At 37.2% G+C, this 26282-nt stretch overlaps 1 protein-coding gene across 3 annotated transcripts in view; it reads right to left on the bottom strand.

The window, feature by feature from the left end:
- The window catches only part of C2H1orf141 (chromosome 2 C1orf141 homolog), a 55166-nt gene that overhangs the window by 12051 nt on the left and 16833 nt on the right, over nt 1–26282 (bottom strand). For 2 of the 3 annotated variants that reach the window (XM_074221227.1, XM_074221229.1), the window contains exons 3-8: nt 16369–16458; nt 12454–12544; nt 11280–11455; nt 5972–6093; nt 1645–1721; nt 688–817 (exon numbers count right to left, since the gene is read on the bottom strand). In XM_074221227.1, the coding sequence (XP_074077328.1) occupies nt 688–817; nt 1645–1721; nt 5972–6093; nt 11280–11455; nt 12454–12534 (586 nt within the window). In that variant the 5' untranslated portion in view covers nt 12535–12544; nt 16369–16458. Of the gene's footprint in view, nt 1–687; nt 818–1644; nt 1722–5971; nt 6094–11279; nt 11456–12453; nt 12545–16368; nt 16459–18221; nt 18382–26282 lie in introns of those variants that run through there. The other variant, XM_074221228.1, reaches the window with a different exon arrangement.

The following is a 26282-nucleotide window of genomic DNA, read 5'->3' as shown; positions in this document are numbered from 1 at the left end:
GGAAGACTTCTATGAACTGATGAAAGTAGCATGAGAAGAACCTGGAGAACATTGTTCATGTAACAGCAATATTGTAAAGATGATCAACTATGGAAAACTTAGCTACTCTTAGCAATACAATGATGCAAGACAATTTTGGACTCATGATGAAAACTGTTTTCCTCTAGAGAGGAAAAACCAGTGAGCTCAGAGTCCTAATTGAAACATATTTTTTTCCCATTTAATTTTTCTTTTTTTCAGCTACATAGCTGATATAAAAATATGTTTAACTTGACTTTACATCTTTACATCTCTAATGGATATCATACTGCATGCCTTTCCAGTGGGTAGGGAGGAGTTGGAGGGAGCAAATACAAAACTCTAAAAAATAAAAAAAAATGTTTGTTCATTGACTTAACCTCTCAGTCTGTTTCCTCATTTACAAAACAGGGTCGAGATTTATCTTGCAAGGTTGTTGTGAGGCTTAAATGAAACATGTAAAGTGCTTTGGAATCCTTAAAACACTACATGAATGCTAGCTTTTAAGATTACTTTATGTCAACATTTACATATTATAGATTCCATTAAATGAGACCACCCATGCACACTCATATTCGTCAGCCTTCTGTGACACTTAACCCTTTTTCTGATTGTTATATTTCAGAAAGTTTTAATCATTCCAGACCAATGGTGATATAACTTAAATACCTGGAAAATCTCCTTGTGTCTTTTCCTTTTTTCCATAACTGAATGAATCCGAGAATTCTGTAATGTCCAAAGCAGGTCCTTTGAATGGAGCTGGGTGGTATATTTTGACCCATGGCATCATGTGACCTTTCTAAATAAACAAGATCATGTGAGTTTTTAAGTTATCCCTTTTTCTGGACCTCTAAAAAAAATATTTATTGCAGCTCTTTTTGTGATGTCAATGAATTGGACATTGATGGAATGCCCATCACCTCACCTGAGTTGAACAGGTTGTGCTATATGATTGTCTGGAACACTATTGTTCTATAAGAAACGATGGGCTGGATGGTTTCATAGGAACCTGGGAAGACTTATATGAACTGATGCAAAGTGGAGTGAGCAAAATCAAGAGAACATTATACAAAGTAATAGCAATATTGCATATAATGATCAGTTATGAATGACAGTTATTTTTAGCAATAATATAACTTCAGATAATTCTGGAGGACTTCTGATGAAAAAAATATTCACCTCAAAGGAAAGAACAGATGGAGCTTGAACACAGAATGAAGAATATTATTCTCTAAACTTTATTTTTCAAGTTTGTTTAGGATAGGTTTGGGTTTTTTGGGGGGCCTGCATTTTCTTTTGCAACATGACTGAGATGGAAATGCACATGCATTTAAAATTAAAATTTAAAATTGTTTACTTTCCAAAGATGGGGGATGAGAGGGAGGAAAGGAGAGAATTTGAAACTCAAAATATTAAAAAATAAATGTTAAAATTATTACATGTAGTTGAAAAAATAAAATATTTAAATTTTTTAAAAATTGAGAAATTAAATTCTCCCTTTTTCTCCTCCCTCCTCCACCACGAGCCCTCTTTACATCTTGGATTGTTATTAGAATGTGTAAGTTTTCTGGAGCTATATGGAATTTTCTTGATGGGTCAAATCCTAAGTCCAGAAATGAAACCCACCTCAGGTTTGTCCTTGCCTTTTGGATAAAGAAGAGTCTTAAAAGAATCTTTCTTTGTAGATGCTTTCTGTAGATGATCTAACAATAGAAATAAATAGAGTTAGGACTGAAAGTTATATACTTATTATAAATCCCTTTATTTATATTGCTCTAGAAGTCTTAAAGTACTATATTAACCACAGCTATTGTTGCCATTTCTTTCTTTTTTTCAAAAATATTTTAATTTTCCAACTACATGCTGAAGGTAGTTTTCAACAATCATGTTTTTGTAAGATTTGGAGTTTCACATTTTTCACCCTCCCTCTCTTCCCTCTCCCCTCTGCCGACAGAAAAATGATCTAATATGGGTTATATGTGTACAGCTATGCTAAACATATTCATATTAATCCTGCTGTGAAAGAAGGATCCAAATTGAAATGGGCTAAAAACATGAATTTTAAAAATTGAAGACAGCAAACTTTGATCTACATTTAAACTCCATAGTTCCATTTCTAGATATGGATGGCATTTTCTATCATATCATTTATTTTTGGTTTTGATTATTATGCTGCTGAAATGAACATGTCCATCATAGTTGATCATCACACAGTCTTGTTATTAATGTACAATATCCTCTTGGTTCTACTCACTTCACTCAGCATTTGTTCATGCAAGACTTTGCAGGGTTTTCTGAAGTCTGTTCCTCTTGATTTTTTTTTTAGGTTTGGTTTTTTTTTTTTTTTTGCAAGGCAAATGGAGTTGAGTGGCTTGCCCAAGGCCACACAGCTAGGTAATTATTAAGTGTCTGAAGCTGGATTTGAACCCAGGTACTCCTGACTCCAGGGCCGGTGCTTTATCCACTGCACCACCTAGTCGCCCCTTCCTCTTGATTTTTTTACAGAAGAGTAGTACTCCATCACATTCATATACCACATTTGTTCACCCATTCTCTCCGTTTCTAATTCTTTGCCACTAAAAACAGAGTTGTTTAAATATTTTTCAAAATATGATCTCGTTGGGATACAGACCTAGTAATGGCATTGCTCCAGAGACCTTAAAGTAACATATTAACTCCAATGATTGTTGCTATTTTCTAAAGCTACTGGCACCAAGTTAAATCTTTCAAGTTGTAAGAGAGTTTTTCTCAAATTTGTATTGCTTATATGATCTTCAGAATCTATCATTCATAATAATACTAATAATAACTGACATCTGTATTCTGCTTTAAAAGTTTCAAGATATTTATATCATATCAATTATGGATTGCATGACTGAGGTGGGGAATTCCCAGGATACCTGAATCCAGAAAGTGATTGTTCATTGACAGAGGATTCCCAGGACTTCATTTCCATATCAGCGAATTCCTATAATGGAGGATGATTGATGGAGGAGGTATGGACCCTGCCGGTATTAAAAAGACTAAAAGAAAGTCTGACTATTGAACAGTATCAACAGTTCAATGCTAAATGGGTCTGTAAATCCCCAGGAAAGGAGCCTAGAAAGCTCTGCTTGGCTCTGTTCTGTTAACTGTTAGATAATAATAAAAAATAAATGAAAATCATTTCTTCTTCATTTTCCTGGGTTTCCAAAAATATTTTAGATCAGATCTCTGGGAAAGAGTGGAGAGGACCACCACCCTCCTTCACTGGACTTCTCCATTCAACCTCTTGGCCTCCATATCACCTCATGAATAAAGGAACTGGTTGAAAGATGAGATTCAAAGAATATCATTAATGATTCTATTGGCAGGCAATATCCATTGGAGTACTCTAGGGATCCATGCTTGGTCCTGTGCTTTTAAATATTTTTATTAATGACTTGGATAAATACACAAATGGAATGCTTATCAAAGTGATTCATAATTCAAAATTAGGAGGGATAACCAACGCACTGGACGATAGAGATAGGATTAAAAAAAGATTCTGACAGACCAGCAATTTAGACTGAACTTAATGGAATGAAATCTAGTAGAGAAAAATATACATGGGCTAAAAAGTTTGACATCCCAATTACAAAATGAAGTAGTCACATATGGTAAAATGGTTGACTGAAAAGGACCTGGAGATTCTAGTGGATTGCGAGTTCAATATAAGTCAACCTTGTGATATATGACAGAAAAACCTTGAGCTGCTTTGAGGGCATCAGCTTCCAGGAATAAGGATGCAATTATCCCATTGTCTTCTTCTTTCACTAGCCTTTAATGATAATAATATTCACTGGAATATTGAAGAAGGACATTGATAAGTTTGAGACCATCCAGAGGAGGGCAATTAGGAGAGGGAAGGATCTTGCATTCATGCCATATGAGGATCCTTTGCAAGGCCTGGGTATATTCACCATGGAGAAGAGAAGAGATGGGTTTGGAGGAGAATGGTAACAGACACTATAGCTATTCCTTGCACCTTTAAAGTCCATCTCCTCACTCCTTGCATTTTCTTGTCATACTCTTCTGGGAGACTTAAAATTCTTAAATCAGATCTATACATTCTATCTTTGAAGTCAATGTTAGACTTGTATGGCTTTTTGCTTCTCTTTATTCAGTTTGTCCATGTTTCTATCATGGTTTTGTAAAGGAAAGGCACAATCATCTGGCACAGGGTCAGAAATCACTTGAGGAGGAGAACATCTTCTCATTAGTTTTCACTCTTGAGGTGACAATTTCTAAAGCATTAACACCTTGGATCATTTTTTTTTTCATCATTTTTTAACTGACTTCACACCTTTAACTGAACATCCAAGCTCAAGATTTTATCATGAATTTCTCCTTTCTCCCCCTTTAATGGTAACAAAGAAAATCTGAAAGAGACCTCAAGGTTTATAGAATAATAAAAGAGATTGAAGGGAAATTGGAGGTGACCAAGTCTCACCATCTCTTTTACAGATGAGGAAAATGAGGTTCAGAGAGGAGAGTCATTTATCCAGTCACTAGCATCTAATAGAAAGATCTGAACCCAGATTTCCTTGATTCCAACTCCAATGTCCTATCCATTACATCAGGGCTACTATTCTGAGGTCTATGGATTAAAAAAATTAGACATTTTGATAACTGTATTTCTTAGTTTCCTTTATAAATCTGGGCTGCACTAAAGTTCTGCACATAATTATTGCTCAGTTGTGTCTGACTCTTTGCCATCCCATTTGGAGTTTTCTTGGCAGAGATATCAACAAAATACAGACATGAAGGAAAAAGTGAATCTGTCACCTGTTTTTGGATGGCCCACAAGCTAAGACTGTATTTTATATTTTAAATTACAATAACACTTTATTTAAAAATGTAAAAATATTCTTTGTTTACTGGCCATACAAAACCTGAGCCCTCTTCTAGATTCCATATACTCAAAGGTCTTAATACTTTAATATTCAAATAATACTCAAAGGTGGTTCTCAAATCCCCCTAAGTCTTCTGTTCTGTAGGCTAAACATTCCCGGTTCTTTCAATCGATTCTCATATGGTCTAATCTTGAGGTCCATCACTATCTAGTTGGCTTCATCATTTTCCTGGGCTTCCAAAACCATATTCTAGATCAGATTTCTGGGAAAGAGTGGAGAGAACCACCACCCTCCTTCTGGACTTAATCATCCAACCTAGGTCTTTTGGCCTCCATATTACCTCATGATTCATGTGCTTTCAATACAGCAGAACACCCTGATCATCTTCTGGGAAACTGCTATCTGACACTCAACAAGCCATGTGCTATGCTGTACTAAGTCAAAAAGGTTTCTTTCCTTTGTCCTTGAGGGCTCATCTTGCTCTTGTGAGGTTGGGTTTGGTAGGACTAGAGGAAGGCTTTCCATGTTATCTTACTAAATTTCATCTTAGCCCAAGCTCAGGACCCGGTAGGATCCATCATCAAAAATATGACAATCATTTCACCACGCTTTGTGAAAGCTCCACATTGTGATCAGATTGTGATTTATACCATCTGGAGGCAGTACTACAGTGAATAGAACAGAACTTTTGAGAGTTCAAATCTCACCTCAAGATCCTTATAAACTCTGTGACCATAGCTAATGCCCTTGACCTTTGACTGCCTCAGTTTCCTCATATTACATCTTTAGCTTATGAGGCTAATATTACAAATATCAAATGAAATGATATAGAAAGTCTTTATTTAAGTCTTTAACCTTATTAGCCTATTTAAGTGTATTATTATTTTTAACATTAATCTATATTTTCAATAATTTAAAAAATTATAGTATCATATGTGAATGTGTTGGTAGCCTGCTTCACCTCATTGTTCATCAGTAGTGAGCCCCCCCCATACCTCTCAACATTTTTTCTGAAATCTATGAAGTTAACTTTATGACTTCTAGAATCCAAAGAAATTTTATATTTCATAATGAATTACCTAAAGGGGCATATTTCAGGTTGCCTGGAACAGAATAAGATCTTATATTTGCCTTTCCAAGGAGATGTTTTCTGGGCAAAAGTTCAGAGGTTTGGTGTTCAGGCTTCTGTATGTCTAAATCACTGTAAATTAAGAAAAATAATAAATTAGGGGTAATTTATTAAAGATGCATTTATTAATGGACAAAGCAAGAATTTTGAAGAAGAAACAACATAGATTCAGTTAATGGTTGGAAGGGATCATTTAGTCCATCCCTTTCCTGATCCAGAATCCAAGCTCAATTCTACCAAATAATCATTCATTGTTGGCTTAAAGATGTCCCTTGAGGGAGCCCACACGGTCCTTAAGGAGCCAATTCCACCTTTGGACAGCTCCATTGTGAAGTTTTTAGGTCTTCCAGTGTGAGTCTTTCAAGGCTACATCTCCATCTACCACCCACACTAGGCCGGCTCTAGGGCCAAGCAGAAGAAAGCTAAGGACCCTCTTTGGATCCAGACTATGAGGTAGCGTATAAACCTATCTCTCAAATCTTAGGGATGTGCCCTCTTGGTCTAGCTACAACACTGATAAAAATGTTTGTTAGTGTCCAAGTCCAAGCATAGATCTCGTGGACCTTCCCTAGCATGTTGACATTGAATCATTTTTGATTAATCTTTGAGTTCTACCATTCAGTCGATTTTAAAGCCATCCAATTGGATTGTCTAGTCAACATCCATCTTCTTCACAAAAATATCACATACTGCTTCATAATAATCATTAACATTTATTTAATGCTTTAAGGTTTACAAAGTGCACTTTGTGCATTTTGGTATATTTTTATGTAGATTATCTTAGATGCTCACAAAAATCCTATGAGAAAGATGTTATTATTCCTATGTTGTGCCTGGGGAAACTGAGGCATAAAAGACTAAGTGATTTGTCTGAAGAAGGATTTGAATTCAGGTCTTCCGAATTCCAAGTCTCACTTTTTGTATTGGCCCACCTAGCTTGCTAAAAAGCAAAAAAACACAAACAAAACAAACCCAGGTAACTGATAGCTACAACATTTTCCAGGTCACCCAGTTTGGTATCCCCATCCAAAAAAGGATGCCAGGGTCCTCCTGTTCTGTGAAGCTGGGCTGGTTCCCTGGAATCAGTTCAGTTACTTGATCTTGAGTTTGTAGACTCTCTTCTCTTCCCTGCTAGAGGAAATGTTTGCCCTTCCACAATCTTAGTGGTACTTCTGTCTTTCTGATCATTGGGATGATCATCAGCATTGTTCTCTGTCATTAGCTCTGGACTTGGACTCACCAAGGGCAGCTTGGCTCTTTCCCTCTCCTTACTGATCTTTAGCGTTGACATCTTAGTAGTGATATTTCTCCAGCAGCCTTCGGTGCAATTGTCACTCTCCTTATCAGAGAACCAGGCTTGAGAAACTATCTTCTTTTGAACGTGAATTATCATTGTCCCATCCACTAGACCTCCTAGCCTTTGTTGATTTTTCCTGTGCTTTCATTGTAGTTAAAAACATCCCCCATTCATTCTACCTGTTACTTCTCATTTTACCCTCTTGCTCCAAGGTTCTTAACCTGGAGGTCAATTTAAAACAAATTGGTAACTGCATTTCAATATAATTGGTTCCCTTTGTGATCTTACATATTTTATGTTTTTAAGAATATGACTGAGAAGGGGTCCACAGGCTTCCCTAGATGACTGCCCAATGGGACCCTGAGGCAAAAGAACCCTAGCTTTAAGTCTAAGCAGAATGCCTCTGCTCCTTCTGTACTGATCCCTAGCAGATTTCCATTGACTTCTATTCTGCAGGCTCTACACCCCATCTGTTCTAACTCTTTCACGTGACTTATTTTCCAGCTTGTCTCTTGAAGGGAATTGTTTGATGTTTCTGAGAGGAGAAGGCAATAATCCTGCTATGGTATGACCAAGGAGCAACTGGATCATTCCACACTGGGTTCCATGCCCCTCTTACTTCCAGTCCCTAATGTCCTAATGTCATTTTGGTCCTCTCTGGGCATGAAAGATAGCAATCAATCAATAAGGTTCCAGTCACTGTGCTAAGCATTAAATAAATATTATTTCACTTGATTCACAAAAACTCTTAGAGGTAGATGTTATTATGACCCCTAATTTGCAATTGAGGAAGCTGAGGCAAATAAAAGTGAAGTGACTTGGTCAGGGTAACACAACTAGGGAAGATCTCAGAACTCAGGTGGCTCTGACTCCAGGCCCAGAGCACTATGCACTGTGCCAGCTGCAGAGGTCTATTCTCAGGTGTGGTCCAGAACAGGTGCTGTCCCAAAGCAGGGACAGGCAACCTGGTTGAAGGTGTTCAGTCAGATTGGATTTGGGGGACATTACTGAGGGGATACCCACATAGGTACAGGCTGAACTAGATGACCACCAATTCCCTTTTCTTTTTAATTTAATTTTTTTCAATTACAAGTAAAGATAGTTTTCAACATTCATTTTTTGTGATCTTTTGAATTCCACATTTTCCCCTCTACTATAAAAGGCAAAAAAAAAAAAAATCCCAACCTCCCAGAAAACAAATTTCAAAAATTGAAAATAGTCTGTTTTGGTCTGCATTCAAACTCCATAGTTCTCCCTCTAAATGACGATAGCATTTTCCATCACAAGTCCTTTAGGATTTTCTTGAATCACTGGATTTCTGAGATCAGCTGTGTCCATCCAAGTGATCATCTCACAATGTTGCTGTTACTGTGTACCATGTTCTTCTGGTTCTGTTCACTTCACTCAGCATCAGTTCATGTAAGTCTTTACAGGCTTTTCTGAAATCCAACCCTCACCATTTCTTACAGAACAATAATATTCCATCATCACATTCATCTACCCCAACTTGTTCGACCATTCCCCAATGGGTGGGCATCTCCCTCAGTTTCCAATTCTTTGCCACCACAAAAACAGGCGCTCTAAATATTTCCCTTTATCTTGATCTTTTCAGGATACAGATGCCATGTTGGTATTGTTGGATCAAAGGGTATGCATACTTTTATAAACCTTTGGACATCGTTCCAGTTTGCTCTCCAGAATGGTTGGATCAGTTCACAATGCCCCCAACAATGCAGCATTGTCCCAGTGTTCCCACATCCTCTCCAACACTTATCTCCAAATCTATTTTCAGCTGAGCTGGTGAGTTAATTTATTCTAGGCCATGAAGGGTATGGCCCTGAGATATGGCAGCATCCTCTGCCTCTGTTTTCTAGGTGTCACCAGACTTGACACCAGACTTCCAGGATGGTTTCAGCTCCTTGACTCATATATTTATCCCCAGAGTAGGAGGAGTTTGTCATTTGGACTCTGGGTCTAGAATCCAGTGATTTCTTTGTTGTGGGTCTCCAGGAGGAAAGACTGATCAAGGGCAGCAGGTGTGCGAGGCTCTGGTTGAGACTAGGCTGGCTGAGGAGGTCTGGAAGGACACTGGTCCTGAATACCAGGTGTTTTCTCTAGACTTTGGTCAGACTCTTGACCAGGACCATGGTAAGCACAGGTAAGGGGCACCTGGATCAGATCATGTGGGACTTATCTGGAGAATGACCACCTTGGCCCACAGGACAGGACAGGAAAAGGGTCAAGGACCACTTGGGCAGGTGGCAAGTGTCTAGAACCATGCATGACTATTTCTAAACTCTACTCACAAACTGTTTTCTCCTTACTTGATTGTATTTAGCTTGAACTACATCTGTTCTCTGTCTGACTAGTTTAAACCTCTGGTCACTCTCCACTTCCAGTGTGGCCAGACCCTCTGATCTCAGCTCTGTGGCTTTGTCCTCTCTAGACCATGCATGTCCTTTGGCAAATGAGAATAGCTCCTTTTTCACAAAGGGTTATTAAAACTCCAAAAGAGCTGTGGAAAGCTGTCTGATCACAAAAGAGAGTTAGGAAAATAAAGGCGGCATCTCTGTGCTGCTTGCTCCCTTGCTGTCTGACACCTTCCCTGATAGTGTCCAGGGACAGCCAATGCTGGGGCGGGGGGGACACAGGAGGTTGGTTCTCAGGCTCATACTCATTCTTTTCCAAGTTAGGTGAAAGGAATGGAGACTCCAAACCTGTGATGTCCAAAAGTCCACCTTGGGGACACACCCTTCCCTTCTCACCACCTTGGTCTCTAGGGAGAATGGGCTCATTCTAAGCTTGGTTCCCACAATTCCAGATATGGAATGACTTTTGGTGGAGGAGTCTTCATCTTAGGGGCCACTGGGCTGGGTTCTGAAGATCACTCTGAGGTTACTTCTTTATGAGCATGCTGCAAACCTTGGACTTTGTGATGCTCAAGTGTTGGGAGAAAATGTTTGTATTTTTGCTTTTGCATATCCTTCAAAGTAAATAACCCTTTGTAAAGGTCAAAGGATGATGATAGTGATGGTGGTGGGGTAGGAGTGGGCATGATGATAGTGGTATGGTGGTGGTGGTGATGATGATGATGATGATGATGGAGACAAAACTCTATTACTCCCATCCAAAAATATTGTAATGAGACATCTGCACCTTCATTTTTATGCTGTTATGGATTGGTAGCTAATATAAGAGACCATAAGCCACCAGAGAGGAGTACAATCCCTTCTCCATAATCTTACTGCTCCTGGAATTTTGGTCTTTTTCTCTAAAGAAACAACTTTTTGAAAGACTGATGAACTTGGAATCAGGAGGATATAAATTTGAATACATCATCAAATAGTTATAATTGTGTGACCCTAGATATCACTGTAAAATGGAGATAATAATCAAATGAGACAACATATATAAAGCATTTGGTAAACCTTTTTGTTGCTGTTGCTCAGTTGCATCTGCTTCTTTGTGATCTCATTTGAGGTTTTCTTGGCAAAGATATTAATGTGGTTTGTCATTTCCCTCTCCAGTTCATTTTGCACATGAGGAAACTGAGGCAAACAGTGTTAAGTGACTTCCTCAGGGTCATACAACTCAGAAATGTCTGAGACCAGATTTAAACTCAGGAAAAGAAATTTTCCTGATTCTGAGGTCCAAAACATCACCCATGTTTATGCAAGGATGGAATAGTATTATCAGTGGATCAAAGGGCACAGTAGGAGAGTGGACAGAGAGCTCCTGTCTCAGCATCAATGAGACTCAAGATCCAAGGAGTACCTCTGACCCAAATGAGCTGAGTGCCCATGGACAAGTCATTTGACTCAGCTACCTCCTCTGTAAAATGAGGGGGTTGGACTCAATGGTCTACTTCACTTTAAGTTTGTGGTCCTTTGATAAGTCTCTGGAGGTATATCAGTGACCCCCACCCCGGGTGAAATGAGGGGTCATTCTGATTCCCACCTACCGGGTGAACTTGTCCTCCATCTTTTGACCATCCATCAAAAACTGTTCCTTTTGGTAAGATTCTTTGATTTTGGAAGCAGTGGTTTTAGGAAAGGGCTTTTCAAAACCAGTGTTGAAGTCACAAGTCAGGGGAATATGCAAACTCTTCTTCACACTGATATTTTGCATCTGACATTTCTGGGAGAAGAAGCAACAAAAATTGGCTTTAGTGGAGTTGGGAGAGTAGTCATCTTCTGTTACTAGTAAGTGGAAATGAGGCTTCAATTCTGTTTCAACTGAAGCCACATTGATAAGTACCTATCATAGGTCAGACCTTGGAGATAACAAAGGCAAAACTCAAACAACCTCTGCCTGGGAGAGGGTGGGTGGGTGGGTGCCATCTTACTGGAAGGTTCATAAGCCAGGAGATAAGTTGTTCTGGAACTGAAGTCAAAGGCCTGGGGTTCAATCCCACTCTGAGGCTACTTTACCTATGTGACCTCGATCAACGTATTTCCCTTTTCTAGACGTCAATTTTCTTGGATGAAAGGGTTGGACTAGATGACTTTCAGGAATCAAATATATGATCCTGTGACAGCCCAAAGGTACAGTGAATGGAGCAATGACCTTGGAGTCACTTTTCACCTCTCAAAGCCTCAACAGTGACCTGGGATTCATCCATCAAGCCTCAGATGGGTCAAGATCTGCACTGGTAGAGGGATTCCTCACACTGAGAGTTCCCCAGGTTAATGAAATCAGAACCTCCTTGTGCATCACATTGAGAGGGATTAATACAAAAATGTTGCTCAGTTTTATTGTGGGCTAAAATATATGATTATATAAGTGACCTCAGAGACCTCAAATAAATAATAAATAATAATAAAAAAGCACCCCCATGCTTTTATAGATGTGGAAACTGAGGTCCAATTAGACAAAAATGACTTAGTCAATGGATAAATGATGGAAACAGAATCAGAACCCAGGTCTTCTGACTTCAGAGTAAATATTTTTACCACAGAACCTATGACTGGCCACCTATGAACCAAAGCAATCCCTTCTTACTAATTAAAATAATTTCAGTCTCAGTCATTAAAAAAACCATTAATAAATAAAAAGGGGGGATGGGGATGGGGTAGGAGGTCCTTGGGTCATTTTTATTCACATTAAATTTATTTTACCCTGGACCTTGTACTAACCAGTGTCTGCATATCCATCATCTTCCCCGAATATTCATCCAAGGCTAGTAACTTCTGTAAAAGTCTTTCAGTCATTTTCATTCAATAATTTCTTAAATAAAAAAAAGAAAAAATTCAGAAAAATAGCAAAAACAATGTTAGCTTGTAAATTTTGCTCCATTGCTCCCCATCCCTTTTTTCTTTCCCAACCCTTTGCTCAAGACAAGAAGCATTCCTCTTTATAGGATGGTAAGATTTAAAGATGAGGAAAGTTGCATCCAGAGGGGTAGGGATATCTGTCCAAAGTTATGCAATTATGTATTGAGGCTCTCTTGAAATGGCAGAACTCGGATACATCTCTAGATTCTGAACATAAAGTCAGTACATGGCCTCTCCATTGTCTGACTCTAAATCTACCTGTTTCCATTATATGGAACTGAAGGAACAAGAAGAATGGAAGTCTCCAGGCAGAGTCTGGCAATGACTTTGTCTATTGATCCTTCTACAGTATAGGTTTTGGAAGCTTGTAAGACATTTCCAAATAATGAAGTGTAATCTAGTTAGGATCATGTTCTTATTCCTCGGTGAACTACTCCTTCTCAATCTCCTTTGTGGCATGAGATTCACCTCCCCCCCCCCCCCCCACTAACTGGGGGCAAGATTTTGTTCTCACCCTTCTCTTAGTTCATTCCCTTGGTGATCTCATCAACTGGAAGGATCACAAAATCGTAAATCTAGGGCAAGTCCAGCCCCCAATTTTCACCCATAAGGAAGCTGAGTCTCAGAAAGGTCAATTGATTTGTCCAGGGTTAGAGGGTTAGTAATTGCTAGTCTCTCCCTATGTAAACACTGGCTATTATTATTTTTATACTGCATTGCCTCCTGTGGAATCAATTATCCTCTCCATTCAGATGGCTTTACAATCTCCATAAATCAGTCTAAAATCTTTCCTGAAAATTCAAATCCCACATCATGGTTCCTGCAGGATCATCACCACCTGAATGGCACATAGATCTCCCATTCAACATGTCTAAAACAGAACTCTTTATTTTCTCCTTCCTGGAAAAGTTTCTCTCTCCTTCAAACTAATTCCCCAGATTTGTGGGTTCAGTCATCCCTCACCCCTCATAACAAACTGACTACCAGGTCTTGTCAGTTAAGACCTGTTCTGTCCTTTGTCATCTCTGGCCAGGACTTTATTACCAACCTTTTTACTGATTCCCTCTGCTACTATTATCTTCTCTCTCCCAAAAAAGTCTCTACAAAATAACAAGCAATGAGTTTTACAACAATATCTCATTTTACCCTCCCAACAATCCTGAGAAGTAGGTTTTATTCTTTTTACAGATAAGGAAACTGAGTCTGGAATAGCTTAAGTCACTTTCTCAGACCGAGATCTGAACTTAGGTCTTCCTGCCTCCAAGTCCAGGGCTCTCTTCTTTTAGCAGCCTCAACCAATGCCAAAATTAATCTTCTTAAAGGGCAGCTTTGGTCATGATCCCCTCTCTCCCCTTTCAAAAATCTTCAGGGCCTCCCCTTTTCTTCTAAGATAAAAATGACATTCTTCATCCTGGTATTTAAAACCTGCCACAATGTGGATACCTCCCATCTACCTTAGTGATCATTGCCCACACTCTTCTCTTGGTCAAACCCACCCACTCTCTGGGGCACCGTTTTCCTCTTCCATGCCTCAGCTCAGGTGATAGAAGGTCCTCCTCTCCCATTCCCATGCAGAATGCCCAGCTTCACTTAAGCCCCAGATTCTGGTGTTAAATTCTCAAAATTCTCTTATATATCTTTTCTATTTCTTTATCTTTGTGTAGTTTGGTAAACTCCCAGAGGGCAGGGAATATTTCTTCTTCATCCTTTCATCCCTATCTCTTCCCATAGTGCTCTCCCCACATAATAACTGACTCTGTCCCAAACTCTTCTCTGTATCATTTCACTCCTTTCTCCTCCTCTACTTTTTCTGCATGTGGTTGCCTTCCATTAGAATGTGAGCTCCAGGAGGACAGGCACCACGTTTTTGCCTTTCTTTGTATCCCCCAATATGGGCAACAGAGAATGTTGGGTCTGAAATCAAGAAGACTCATCTTCATGAATTCAAATCTAACTTCAGACACTTATTAGCTGTGTGACCCTGGGCAAGTCACTTCAACCTGTTTGCCTCAATTTCCTCATTTGCAAAATGAACTGGAGAAGAAAATGGTGAACCATTCCAGTATCTTTGTCAAGGGGTCATGAAGAGATGAACATGACTGAAAATTACTGAACAATGAAAGTATTCCCAGAACTTGGACAACAGATGCTATATAATATTTGCTGTTGGAGATGACGTGGTCACCAATTCTCTTCATATGTATAAGTTCCTGACAAAGTACATTTGCCTCCTGACTTATTTCCATCAAAATTTATTCCTTCCACTGAAGTATATGTTCAAATTTAGACCTTAGAAAAGTATCCAGAATTGATTCTGCCAAATAGGGCCATCTGCTGTGGCTTCTACATGGTGCCAACTGGCCACTTCTTTTTCTAACTTTCCTTCTTGGGCTTTTCTATTTTGAGTCTTTACATTGGGACCATACATTGAATTTCTATTCTGAGGCCACAGGATATAGACTGAATTTAATAACAATAATCAACTTTACACAAAACTTTCAGGTGTATAAAACTTTCCAACTTGAAGAGGAAGGTGCTAGCCTCATTTTACAGATGAGGAAACTGAGGGCAAAGTGTCTTATTCAAGGTTACAAAATGAGATTCCAAGTCTGACATCCATTAAGCCAGGTGGCCTCTTGAACCAGGTATTATCATCCCCGTTTTACATTAAGAAGAAATAAGAGACCCAGATGAGCATTCACAGCTAATTAAGGGTCACAGGTCAGGAAGAGGCAGGATTCAATAACGGGTGGTCTTCATTCCAAGGCCAGGGGTTTTTCATGGTCAGATGCTGCCCCTCTTAAAGCATTAACAATTCCAGGGTCTTTTCATCTGACTAAGGCTCTTGAAGATTTTCAGCTGGAAATGGGGGTCATAACTCCTACCCTCCTTACAGTATTGTTTTAAGGACTCAGTTTGATAATGTGTGTATTGTCTCTATTTGGGGAGAGTTGGGGACCCGCTATAACAGATAGAGACCTACAGTTGGCATCAGGAAACCCCATGTTCAAGTGCTCCAGATATTTACTAGTCCTGTAACAGTGGAGGCTTGGTGACCTCATCTGTAAACTGGATATAATACCTGTAGCATCTATCTCAGAATGTTGTGGAAGCAGAGATAAGATGGTCGAGGTAGAAGAAACATTTTTACCTAACTCTCCTACTGTATCAACTAACAGCCTAAAAAATGGTCCTGACAGAATTCTGACTGATAAACCTAAGAAAAAGTCACTGTGAGTCATTTTTCTACCCCAGGGAAGCTTCAGAAGACAGAAAGAAAGATCTGTGAATACTGAAATAGGAGCTGGCCAGGTAGCAATGAAAATAGCATATCAAGGTAGCAATGAAAACAGCAGAGAGATGGGCTGAGATCATTCTAACTCAATGGTAGGAAAGGGAGCCAAGAGAATATTCAGGAAATACCTGAATTAGCACTGAGAGCAGAAATGGGCACCAACTAGCAGCTCTGTCACTCTTTACCTTGTTCTGAGTCATAGACCCAGGGCAGAAAAGGGTGACCACTACCAAATTTGGATCCTTAGCTGAACAAATTCTGGAAACAAAACAAATTCTGGAAATGCATTTCTAACCTGTAACCCAGCAAATAAAACCTATAGTGAAACATCCAGGACAGGAGATCAAAACCAAAGGGAGCTAGCAGTTCAGTTCCCCTAAATCTATAGAATATCCCAGGGTTATTAGTGACTGAATCTAGAAACAATCTATCCAATCAACTTTATACAAGTCAATAGATGCAAACCTGGGTCAAATACTTACAGAACTCAGACCAGGAGAACAGTGAATAGATCTTTCCCCAGATCACACCATTTTGGAAGCAACAAAAAGGCAGACCTGCCTCTGATTGATCTGTGAAAATAGAAAACATAAAAGACAGAAGAGCTCAGAGTTCAAAGTCAAGGAACAATCTAGAAGAATGAGAAAATAATAAAAAAAACTGACCATAAAATACTACTCTAGTGGCAGGAAAACTTAAGGCACAAATACAGAAGACAATGACTTGAAAACATTTGCAAGCATAGCCTCAAAGAAAAATGCTGATTGGAAATAACACATTAAGAGTTCCTAGAAAAGCTAAAGAAAGAGCAAAAAGATTACAAATTTGAAAATTTAAAAACCAAATAAGAGTGGTAAAGGAAAAAAATGAGGAGATTAATCAGAATTATCCAAGGAAGTTATGAAAGGGAATTAACATACACAGTTGGGTACAGAACCCAAGAAATCTATGAAAAGACAATGTACAAACAAGAATTTTTAGTACACAATTACATCTTACCCAACAAAAAAGTAGAATAGAATCTGTTGAAGAGAAAGGTTGCAGTGAGAGAAAGAGGCAGGGATAAAAAGGAGGATTGATGAAGATGGTCAGAAGTAAACAGACTCAAAGAGGGGACCAGGTCAAAAAAGAGGATAGGTATAAGAAAATAAGGGGGGGGGGGAATATATGGGATGCGATCATAACTGTGAATGTAAATGGAATGAACTCACTCATAAAACAGAAGAGAATATCTGACTGCATTAGAAAACAGAATCCAACAATATGTTGTTTACACATGAAACAGTAATATACAAATTAAATTAGAGTAAGGAGCTGGAGCAGAAACTATTATAGCTGCAGTTAAAAAAAAGAAGGTAAGTGTGGCAATCATGTTCTCAAAATAAAAACAAAACCAGACCCAATTAAAAGACATAAAACAAGGAACCTATGGTTTACTAAGAGATATCATAGATAATTAATTTTCGTACTATACATATATGCACCAAGAAAAGTTGAATGAATTACAGGAAGAAATAGTAAAACTAATAGTTGGTGATCTTAAATTACTCCTCACAGATAAATCTAACCATAAAACAAACAAGAAAGAAATTAAGGAGAATAGAATTCTAGAAAAATTTAGATATGCTTAACCTCTGGAGAATATTGAATGAGAATAGAAATGAACATTTTTATTCTCAGTCATGCATGACACCTATCCCCAAATTGACCATCCATTAGGGTATATCTCACAAACAAATGAAGAAAAGCAGAAATATTAATGCATCTTCTTCTGATCATAATGCAATAAAATTACTTTCAATAAAGGGTCCTTGAAAAACAAATTGAAATCAATAAGAAACTGAATAACTTAATCCTAAACAAAGAGCAGGCCAAGAATAAACCACAGAAACAAGTAATTCATTAAAAACAAAAACAACAATGAGACAATATACCAAAATTTATGTGACACAGACAAAAAAGTACCTAGGAGATACTTTATATTACTAAACACATCAGTAAAAGAGAGAGTTGATCAATGAATTGGGCCTGTAATCAAAAGAATAAGAAAGCTAACAAATTAAACATGTTATAAATATCAAAATAAAAATCCTGAAAAGCAAAGGAGAGATAAACAAAATTGAAAGTTTAATGAAAGCAGAAGCTGGTTTTTCTTGGGGAAAAAACACCACAAAATAGATAAACCTTTGGTTACTATAAAAAAGAAAGTTAAATTATCAATATCAAAAATGGAAAAGGTTTTTTTTTTTTAGGACTTCTGGCCAAGATGGCAGAGAGAAGCCTGGCCCTGTTTAGAGGTCTCCGGATCTTCCCTCATAAATAATATGAAACCAACCTCTTCATGGAAGTCCCATCCACAAAACCCAGAAGGAGAAGCGGGAAGAACAACACGGACCTCAAGGTCTGTGTTCGGGGGTGGGGGTGTGGCGAGGGCAGCCAATGGGGAGGAGCCAGAGACCAGCTGAGCCAAGCTCAGCCCTGGGGGCTGTTGCTGTGGGAACCGCGACCAGAGAGTGGAGGCGTGGCGGTGGGACTGACAGGCTGGGAAGCGCTGCAGAGAAGGTTCCAGCCTCTAGCACCCCTACTGGCCGGGAGGAGATATTGCACCCAGTGAGAAAAGCTGCCAGCACCCCTTACTGGCCAGCCATATATACTACACCCGGTAAGTAAAGCCTCTAGGGATCTCAGCACCAAACCTCTGTGAACCAGCCCCTCCCCAACACAAGATCTTAGGAAAATGAAGAAAGACCAGCAGAAAAGGGGGGGTGGAATCATAGAAAAATTCCTAGAAGGAAAGGACCCTAATTCAGAGAGACGTAGAAACCCTGAGAAGAATATGATTTGGTCTCCAGTACAGGAAGACTTCCTTGAAGAAAACAGGAAGGAGTTTAAAAATCAATTGGAAAATTTAGGAAAAGAAACACAAGAGAAAATTAACACCTTGCAACAGGAAAACAAATCCTTGGAAAATACAATTGGACAAATTCAAAAAGAAAATAATTCTCTCAAAACCTCAAATGCACAAAGGGAAAACTCTTACAAAAATAAAATTGACCAATTGGAAAAGGAGTTGCAAAAGGTAAATGAAGAAAATTCTTCCCTAAAAAAAGAATGGAGCCTATGGAAACCAATGACTTCATGAGACAACAAGAATTGGTTAAACAAGACCCCAAAATTGAAAAAATAGAGGAAAATGTTAAATACCTCATCAGCAAAACCACTGACCTCAAGAATAGATTGAGTAGGGGCAGCTAGGTGGCATAGTGAATAAAGCACCAGCCTTGGAGTCAGGGGTACCTGGGTTCAAAACTGGTCTCAGTCACTTAATAATTACCTAGCTGTGTGGCCTTGGGCAAGCCACTTAACCCCATATGCCTTGCAAAAAAAATCCTAAAAAAACAAAAAACAAAAACATAAAAAAAGAATAGATCGAGGAGAGATTGCCTAAAAATTATTGGTCTTCCTGAGAACATCAAAGAGAAAAAAAGCCTGGACTTACTATTACAGGATTTAATAATGGAAAACTGCCCTGATATCATGGAACCAGAGGGCAAAATGACTATTGAAAAAATGATCGATCCCCTCCAGAAGGGGATCCCAAAATGAAAACACCAAGGAATGTTGTGGCCAAATTCCAGAACTATCAGATAAAAGAAAATCCTGCAAGCAGCCAGAAAGAAATTATTTAAATACTAAGGAGCCACAGTAAGGATTAGACAGGACCTGGCAGCATCGTCATTAAGGAATAGAAGGGCCTGAAATGTAACATTCTGAAAAGCAAGGAAACTTGAATGTAGCTAAGAATCCAATATCCAGCAAAACTGAGCCTTCTCAGCAACATGGGAGTGATGTTCAACCTTGAAGGACTTGCTCATTCCATCAGTGCAACAATAGGGAACAATTTTGGGCTGTCTGCAAAGGAGAGTGCCATCTGTATCCAGATAAGGAGCTGTGGAGTTTGAACAAAGTGCAAGGACTATTCCCTTTAATTTAGAAAAAAACAGATATCTTATTGTCTGATCTTGTTCCCTCTTAGACTTCTCTTCTCTTCTTTAAAGATATGATTTCTCTCTCATCACACCCAATTTGGATCAAGGTACAACATGGAAACAAAGTAAAGACTGACAGAGTGCTTTCCATGGGGGACGTGGGGGGAGGGAAGCAAGATTGGGGAGAAAATTGTAAAACTCAAATAATATCTTTAATAAAAATAAATTTAAAAAAAACTAAGCCTTCTCTTCCAGGGCAAAAGATGGACATTTAATGAAATAGGAAACTTCCAACTTTTCCTGATGAAAAGACCAGAGCTTAATAGAAAATTTGGACAGGAGACTCAAGAGACACATGAAAAGATAAAATTAAAAAAAAAGGGAGGGGGAAGGGGAAAAAAACGGTTATCAAATAAGATGAAACTGGCAATATCCCTACCTGAAAGAAAGACTTTAACAACTCTTGAGAATTGTAACTCTATTAGAGAGAATTTAATTAGCCAGAAGAGATGGATACACATAACTTATTTAAAAAACTGTTATCCAGGGTCAGCTAGGTGGCACAGTGGATAGAGCACCGGCCCTGGAGTCATGAGGACCTGAGTTCAAATCCGGCCTCAGACACTTAATGATTACCTAGCTGTGTGGCCTTGGGCAAGCCAGTTAACCCCACTGCCTTGCAAAAACTAAAAACAAACAAACAAACAAATGAATGAATAAATACATAAACAAACAAACAAACGAATGAATAAATGACTAAAACCAAGAGCTGGTTTTATGAATAAACCAATAAAATTCATAAACTTCTGATAAATTTGATTAAAAAAAGAAAGAAAACCAAATTTCTAGTATCATAAATGAAAAAGGTTAACTCAACACCAATGAGAAGGAAATTAAAGTAATAATTTGAAATTATTTTGCCAAACTCTATGCCAATAAATTTGATAATATAAATGAAATGGATGAATATTTACAAAAATATATGTTGAATTAAGGTTGAATGAAGAAGAAATTAAATACCTAAATAACCCTATTTCAGAAAAAGAAATTCAGCAAGCCATTTTTGAACTCCCTAAGAAAAAAATCTCCAGGGCCAGATGGATTCACAAGTGAATTCTATCAAACAGTTAAGGAACAACTGGTTCCAATTTTATATAAACTATTTGGAAAAATAGAAAAAGACAGAACTCTGCCTAACTCTTTCTATGAAACCAATATGGTGCTGATGCCTAAACCAGCAAGGGTTAAAACAGAGAAAAAAATTAAAGACCTATCTCCCTGATGAATATAAATGCAAAAATCTTAAATAAAATCTTAGCAAAATGACTACAACAAGTTATCATTAGGATAATACATTATGACCAAGTAGGATTTATCCCAGGAATGCAGGGTTGGTTCAGTATTAAGAAAACTGTCAATTATATAAATAGCAAACCTATCAGAAATCATATGATTATATCAATAGATGCTGAAAGAACTTTTGACAAAATATAGCATCCATTCCTACTAAAAACATGTAAGAGTGTAGGAATAAATGGATTGTTACTTAAAATAATAAACAGTGTCTATCTGAAGCCATCAACAAGCATTATATGCAATGGGGATAAGATTGAGGCATTCCCAGTAAGAGTGGGGGGTGAAACAAGGATGCCCACTGTCACCACTACTATTCAGTATTGTATTAGAAATGTTAGCTTTTGCAATAAGAGAAGAAAAAGAAATTGAAGGAATTAGAATAGGGAAGGAAGAGACAAAACTCAGTCTTTGCAGATGACATAATGGTATACCTAGGAAATCCCAAAAAAACTTCTAAAAAATTACTAGAAATAATTAGCAACTTTAGCAAAGTCACAGGATATAAAATAAACTCTCATAACTCCTCAACATTTCTATATATGACTAGCAAGATACAGCAGAAAGAACTAGAAAGGGGCGGCTAAGTGGTGTAATAGATAAAGCACCAGCCTTGGAGTCAGGAGTACCTGGGTTCAAATCCTGTCTCAGACACTTAATAATTTCCTTGCTGTGTAGCCTTGGGCAAGCCACTTATCTCCATTTGCCTTGCAAAAACCTAAAGAAAAAGAACTAGAAAGAGAAATCCCATTCAAAGTAACTTCACACAATATAAAATACTTGGGAGTCTACCTGCCTAGGCTGACTCAGAAACTTTTTGAAAACAATTACAAAACACTTCTAAAACAAATAAAATCAGACTTAAATAACTAGACAAATATCGAATGTTCATGTATACCTCTAGCTAATATAATAAAAATGGCAATTGTATCAAAATTAAACTACTTGTTTAGTGCCCTACCAATCAAAATTCCCAAAATTTACTTTAATGAATTATAGAAAAATTTTAAGTAAATTAATATGGAGAAATAAAAAGTTGAGAATCTCCAGATATTTAATGAAAAAAAGTGCAAAAGAAGGTGGCTTAGCCCTATCAGATCTAAAATTATATTATAAAGCATCAGTCATCCAAGCTGTCTGGTATTGGCTAAGAAATAGAGTGGTGGACCAGTGGAATAGACTAGGTGCAATAGCAGGAAATGATTATAGTAATCTTCTGTTTGATAAACCCAAAGAGTCCAGCTATTGGTATAAAAACTCTCTCTTCCATAAAAACTGTTGGGAAAATTGGAAGTTAGTATGGAAGAAACTTAGATTAGACCAACACCTCACACCCTATACCAAGATAAGATCAAAATGGATACAGGATCCAGACATAAAAACATTATAATCAAATTAGAAGATCAAGGAATAGTTTGCTAGTCAGATCTATGGAAAGGGAAGCAATTTATGACTAAGAAAGAGATGAAGAACATCATTAAAAACAAACTAGATAATTTTGATTACACCAAATTAAAAAGCTTTTGCACAGACAAAACCACTGTAGCCGAGATCAAAAGAAATGTAGTAAATTGGGAAACAATTTTTATGATTAGAGAACTGAGTCAAATTTTTTTAAATAAGACAAGCCATTCCCAAATTGACAAATGGTCAAAGGATATGCAAATACAAATTACAGATGAGGAGATCAAAGCAATCCATAGTCATATGAAAAATTTCTCTGAATCACTAATTATTAGAGAAATGCAAATGAAAATATCTCTGAGATACTACCTCATAGCTCTCAGACTGGCCAATATGACCAGAAAGAACAATGATCAATGTTGGAAGGAATGTGGTAAATCTGGGAACTCATCTAACCTTTCTGGAGAGCAATTTGGAATTATGCCCAAAATGCAACAAAAATGTGCATCCCCTTTGATCCAGCAAATGGGTCTATACCCTGAAGAGATTATGAAAAAGGATGAAAACATCACCTGTACAAAAATGTTCATAGCAGCTCTCTTTGTGATGGCAAAGAAATGGAAACTGAGGGAATGCCCATCAATCGGGGAAATGGCTTAACAAACTGTGGTATATGTTTGTGATGGGACACTGTTGTTCTATTAGAAACCAGAAGGGATGGGAATTCAGAGAAGCCTGGAAGGATTTGTGTGAACAGACCCAGAAGAACATTGTACACCCAAACAGCAACATGAGGGTGATGGTCAACTTTAATGGACTTGCTCATACCAATAGGGTATCAATCAGGCACAGTTTTGGGATATCTGCAATGGACAATGCCATCTGTATTCAGAGAAAGAATTGTAGAGTTTGAACAAAGACCAAAGACTTTCTATATATACCTTTAATTTAATTTTTAAAAATTGTCTTATTAGGTAATTCTGCTATATCTCATAATATATGTTTTATCTTTAAGGATATGATTTCTCTCTCATCACATTCAACTTAGATCAGTGTATACTATGGGAATGATGCAAAGACTAACAAACTGCCTACTGTGGGGGGTGGGGGGAGGGAAGTAAGATTGGGGCAAAAATTGTAAAACTGTACATAAATGAAATCTTTCTAAAATTAAAAAAATGGAAAAGGTGAATTAATAAACAATGAAGATAAATAATAATTAATAGTAGCTATTTTACCCAAATATATGTCTGTAAAACTGATAATCTTATTTTTTTTTAAGGTTTTTGCAAGTCAATGGGGTTAAGTGGCTTGCCCAAGGCCATACAGCTAGGAATTATTAAGTGTCTGAGGTCAGATTTGAACTCAGGTACTCCTGACTCCAGGGCTGGTGCTCTATCCACTGTGCCACCTAGCCACCCCTAAAACTGATAATCTTAAGGAAATATTGAAATACTGAAATAATGAAAAAATTTAAATTAAATTATTTAAATTTAAAAATAGATTTTATTTATTTAAATTCAATTAAAATGAAAAATTTAGGTTAAATTTATATTAAATAATGTAAATTGCTCAAATTAAAATAATAGGAAGCTTAATATAGATGAAAAATAATTCAATAATCCATAAATGGATAAGTATGCATCCTCTCCTAAGGGAGGTAGGGATACAGGACCAGATTGATTTACAGAATCTTTAAAGAACATTTTATTTGAAAAATATTTCAAACTATATTTCAAAAATATATCTGTTTTTAAAAATAGATAAAGAAGATAAAAATAGATAAAGAAATCCTACTAAATTCCTTCTATGGCACAAATATTGTCTTAATACCAATTTGTCAGGGATTCAAATCAGGAAAAAGAAAATATGTATACTATTTTTCCTAATGTATTAATCCAAAATTTTAGATAAATTTAGACAAAAAATTTAGCAAGATAATTACAACAATAAGTGACAAAGATCCTAAGGTATGGCCAGTCTGGAATTGTACCGGAATAGCAAGGCTAGTTCATTATTGAATTGAATCTTTTATTTTAGTTTTTTTTTTTTGCAAGGCAATGGGGTTAAGTGGCTTGCTCAAGGCCACACAGCTAGGTAATTATGAAGTGTTTGAGGCTGGATTTGAACTCAGGTACTCCTGACTCCAGGGCCAGTGCTCTTTCCACTGCACCACCTAGCTGCCCCAAGGTCTAGTTTATTATTAAGAAAATTATGAGCATTGTTGGCCATATTAGCAAACACAAGAAAACCATCATATGATTATTTCAGTAAATGTAGAGCTTTGGATAAAAAAAAAAGAAACCTATTCATTTTCAAGGTACTAGAAATTACATAAATAGAATTTTCCTTTGTCTAAAATTAAGAGCAAACATTAGCTGTAATAAGGGTAAGCTAGAAAACTTTCCAGTTAGATGTGGGATTAAACAGGATTTCCATTATCATCGTTACTTTTCAATATTGTACTAGAAATACTAGCTATAGCAATAAGATGAGAAAAATACTGAAGGAATTATTATAGGCCATGAAGAAACAAAACCATTTCTTTTTGCAGATGATATGCTTATTTTCCTAGAACCTTAGAGGGTTAACTATAAAACTAAGTGAATTTTAATAACTTCATTAGAGTTGCAGGTTATATAATAAATTTGTATAAATCTATATATTATATATTTTATAGATTTATGTTATATAATTTCTAAATATTATCAACAAAATCCAGCAAGACATAGAAAGAGAAATTCAATTAAAAAAAGTACAGACAGTAAAAAAATCTTAGAAGTCTATCTGCCAAATCACACACCAGAACTTAATAAATATAATGAAAAAACATAAAGATAGATTTAAATAATTGGAGAAACCTTGTTTATGGGTAGGCAGAACCAATATAATAAAAATGACAATACTACCTTAGTTAACTTTTTCAGTGAAATTCCACTAAATTACCAAAGAATTATTCTATAGGGTTGGAAAATAATATCAAAATTCATCTGGCAGATCAAAAGGTCAAGAACATGAGGGGAATCCACAGGGAGAGATTGGATGGAAACAGACTTAGCAGTACCCATATCTCAGATTCTACTGCAAAGTTATGAGCATCAAAATAATTGAATACTGGGTAAGAGAAATAGAGAGGTTGATCAAGGGATTAGATTAGGTTAAAAAATATACAGGAGCAAATGAGCATAACAGCAAGACCCCAGCTACTTAAAGAACCCTCCACCATCCAACAAAACTGCAGAGGAAATTGTGACATGGTCTGGCAGAAGTGAATCATAGGCCAACATGTCATCTTATAATAAGATAAATTCAAAATGGATACCTAATTTAGACATAAAGGGTGATAGCATAAGCCAATTAGTGGAGCATGGATAAAATCATCTGTCAGATCAATGTATAGGGAAGAATTTATGATCAAATAAGAGAGATATACATCCACAGAAGGTAAAATGAATCATTTTAATTATATACAATTAAAGTTTTTTTGCACAAATAAATCAATGAAACTCAAATTAGAAGAGGATAATTCATGTCAAGCTTCTCTGATAAAGGTCTCATTCCTAAAATATATAGGAAATAGAGTCAGATTTACAAGAATAAAAGTCATTCTCTCGTTGGTAAATGCTTAAAGGTTATGAAGTTGTCAGAGG

Source organism: Macrotis lagotis, chromosome 2 (genome assembly GCF_037893015.1).
Source record: "Macrotis lagotis isolate mMagLag1 chromosome 2, bilby.v1.9.chrom.fasta, whole genome shotgun sequence".
NCBI lineage: Eukaryota > Metazoa > Chordata > Mammalia > Peramelemorphia > Peramelidae > Macrotis > Macrotis lagotis.
This window is presented reverse-complemented; position numbering and strand designations above follow the sequence as displayed.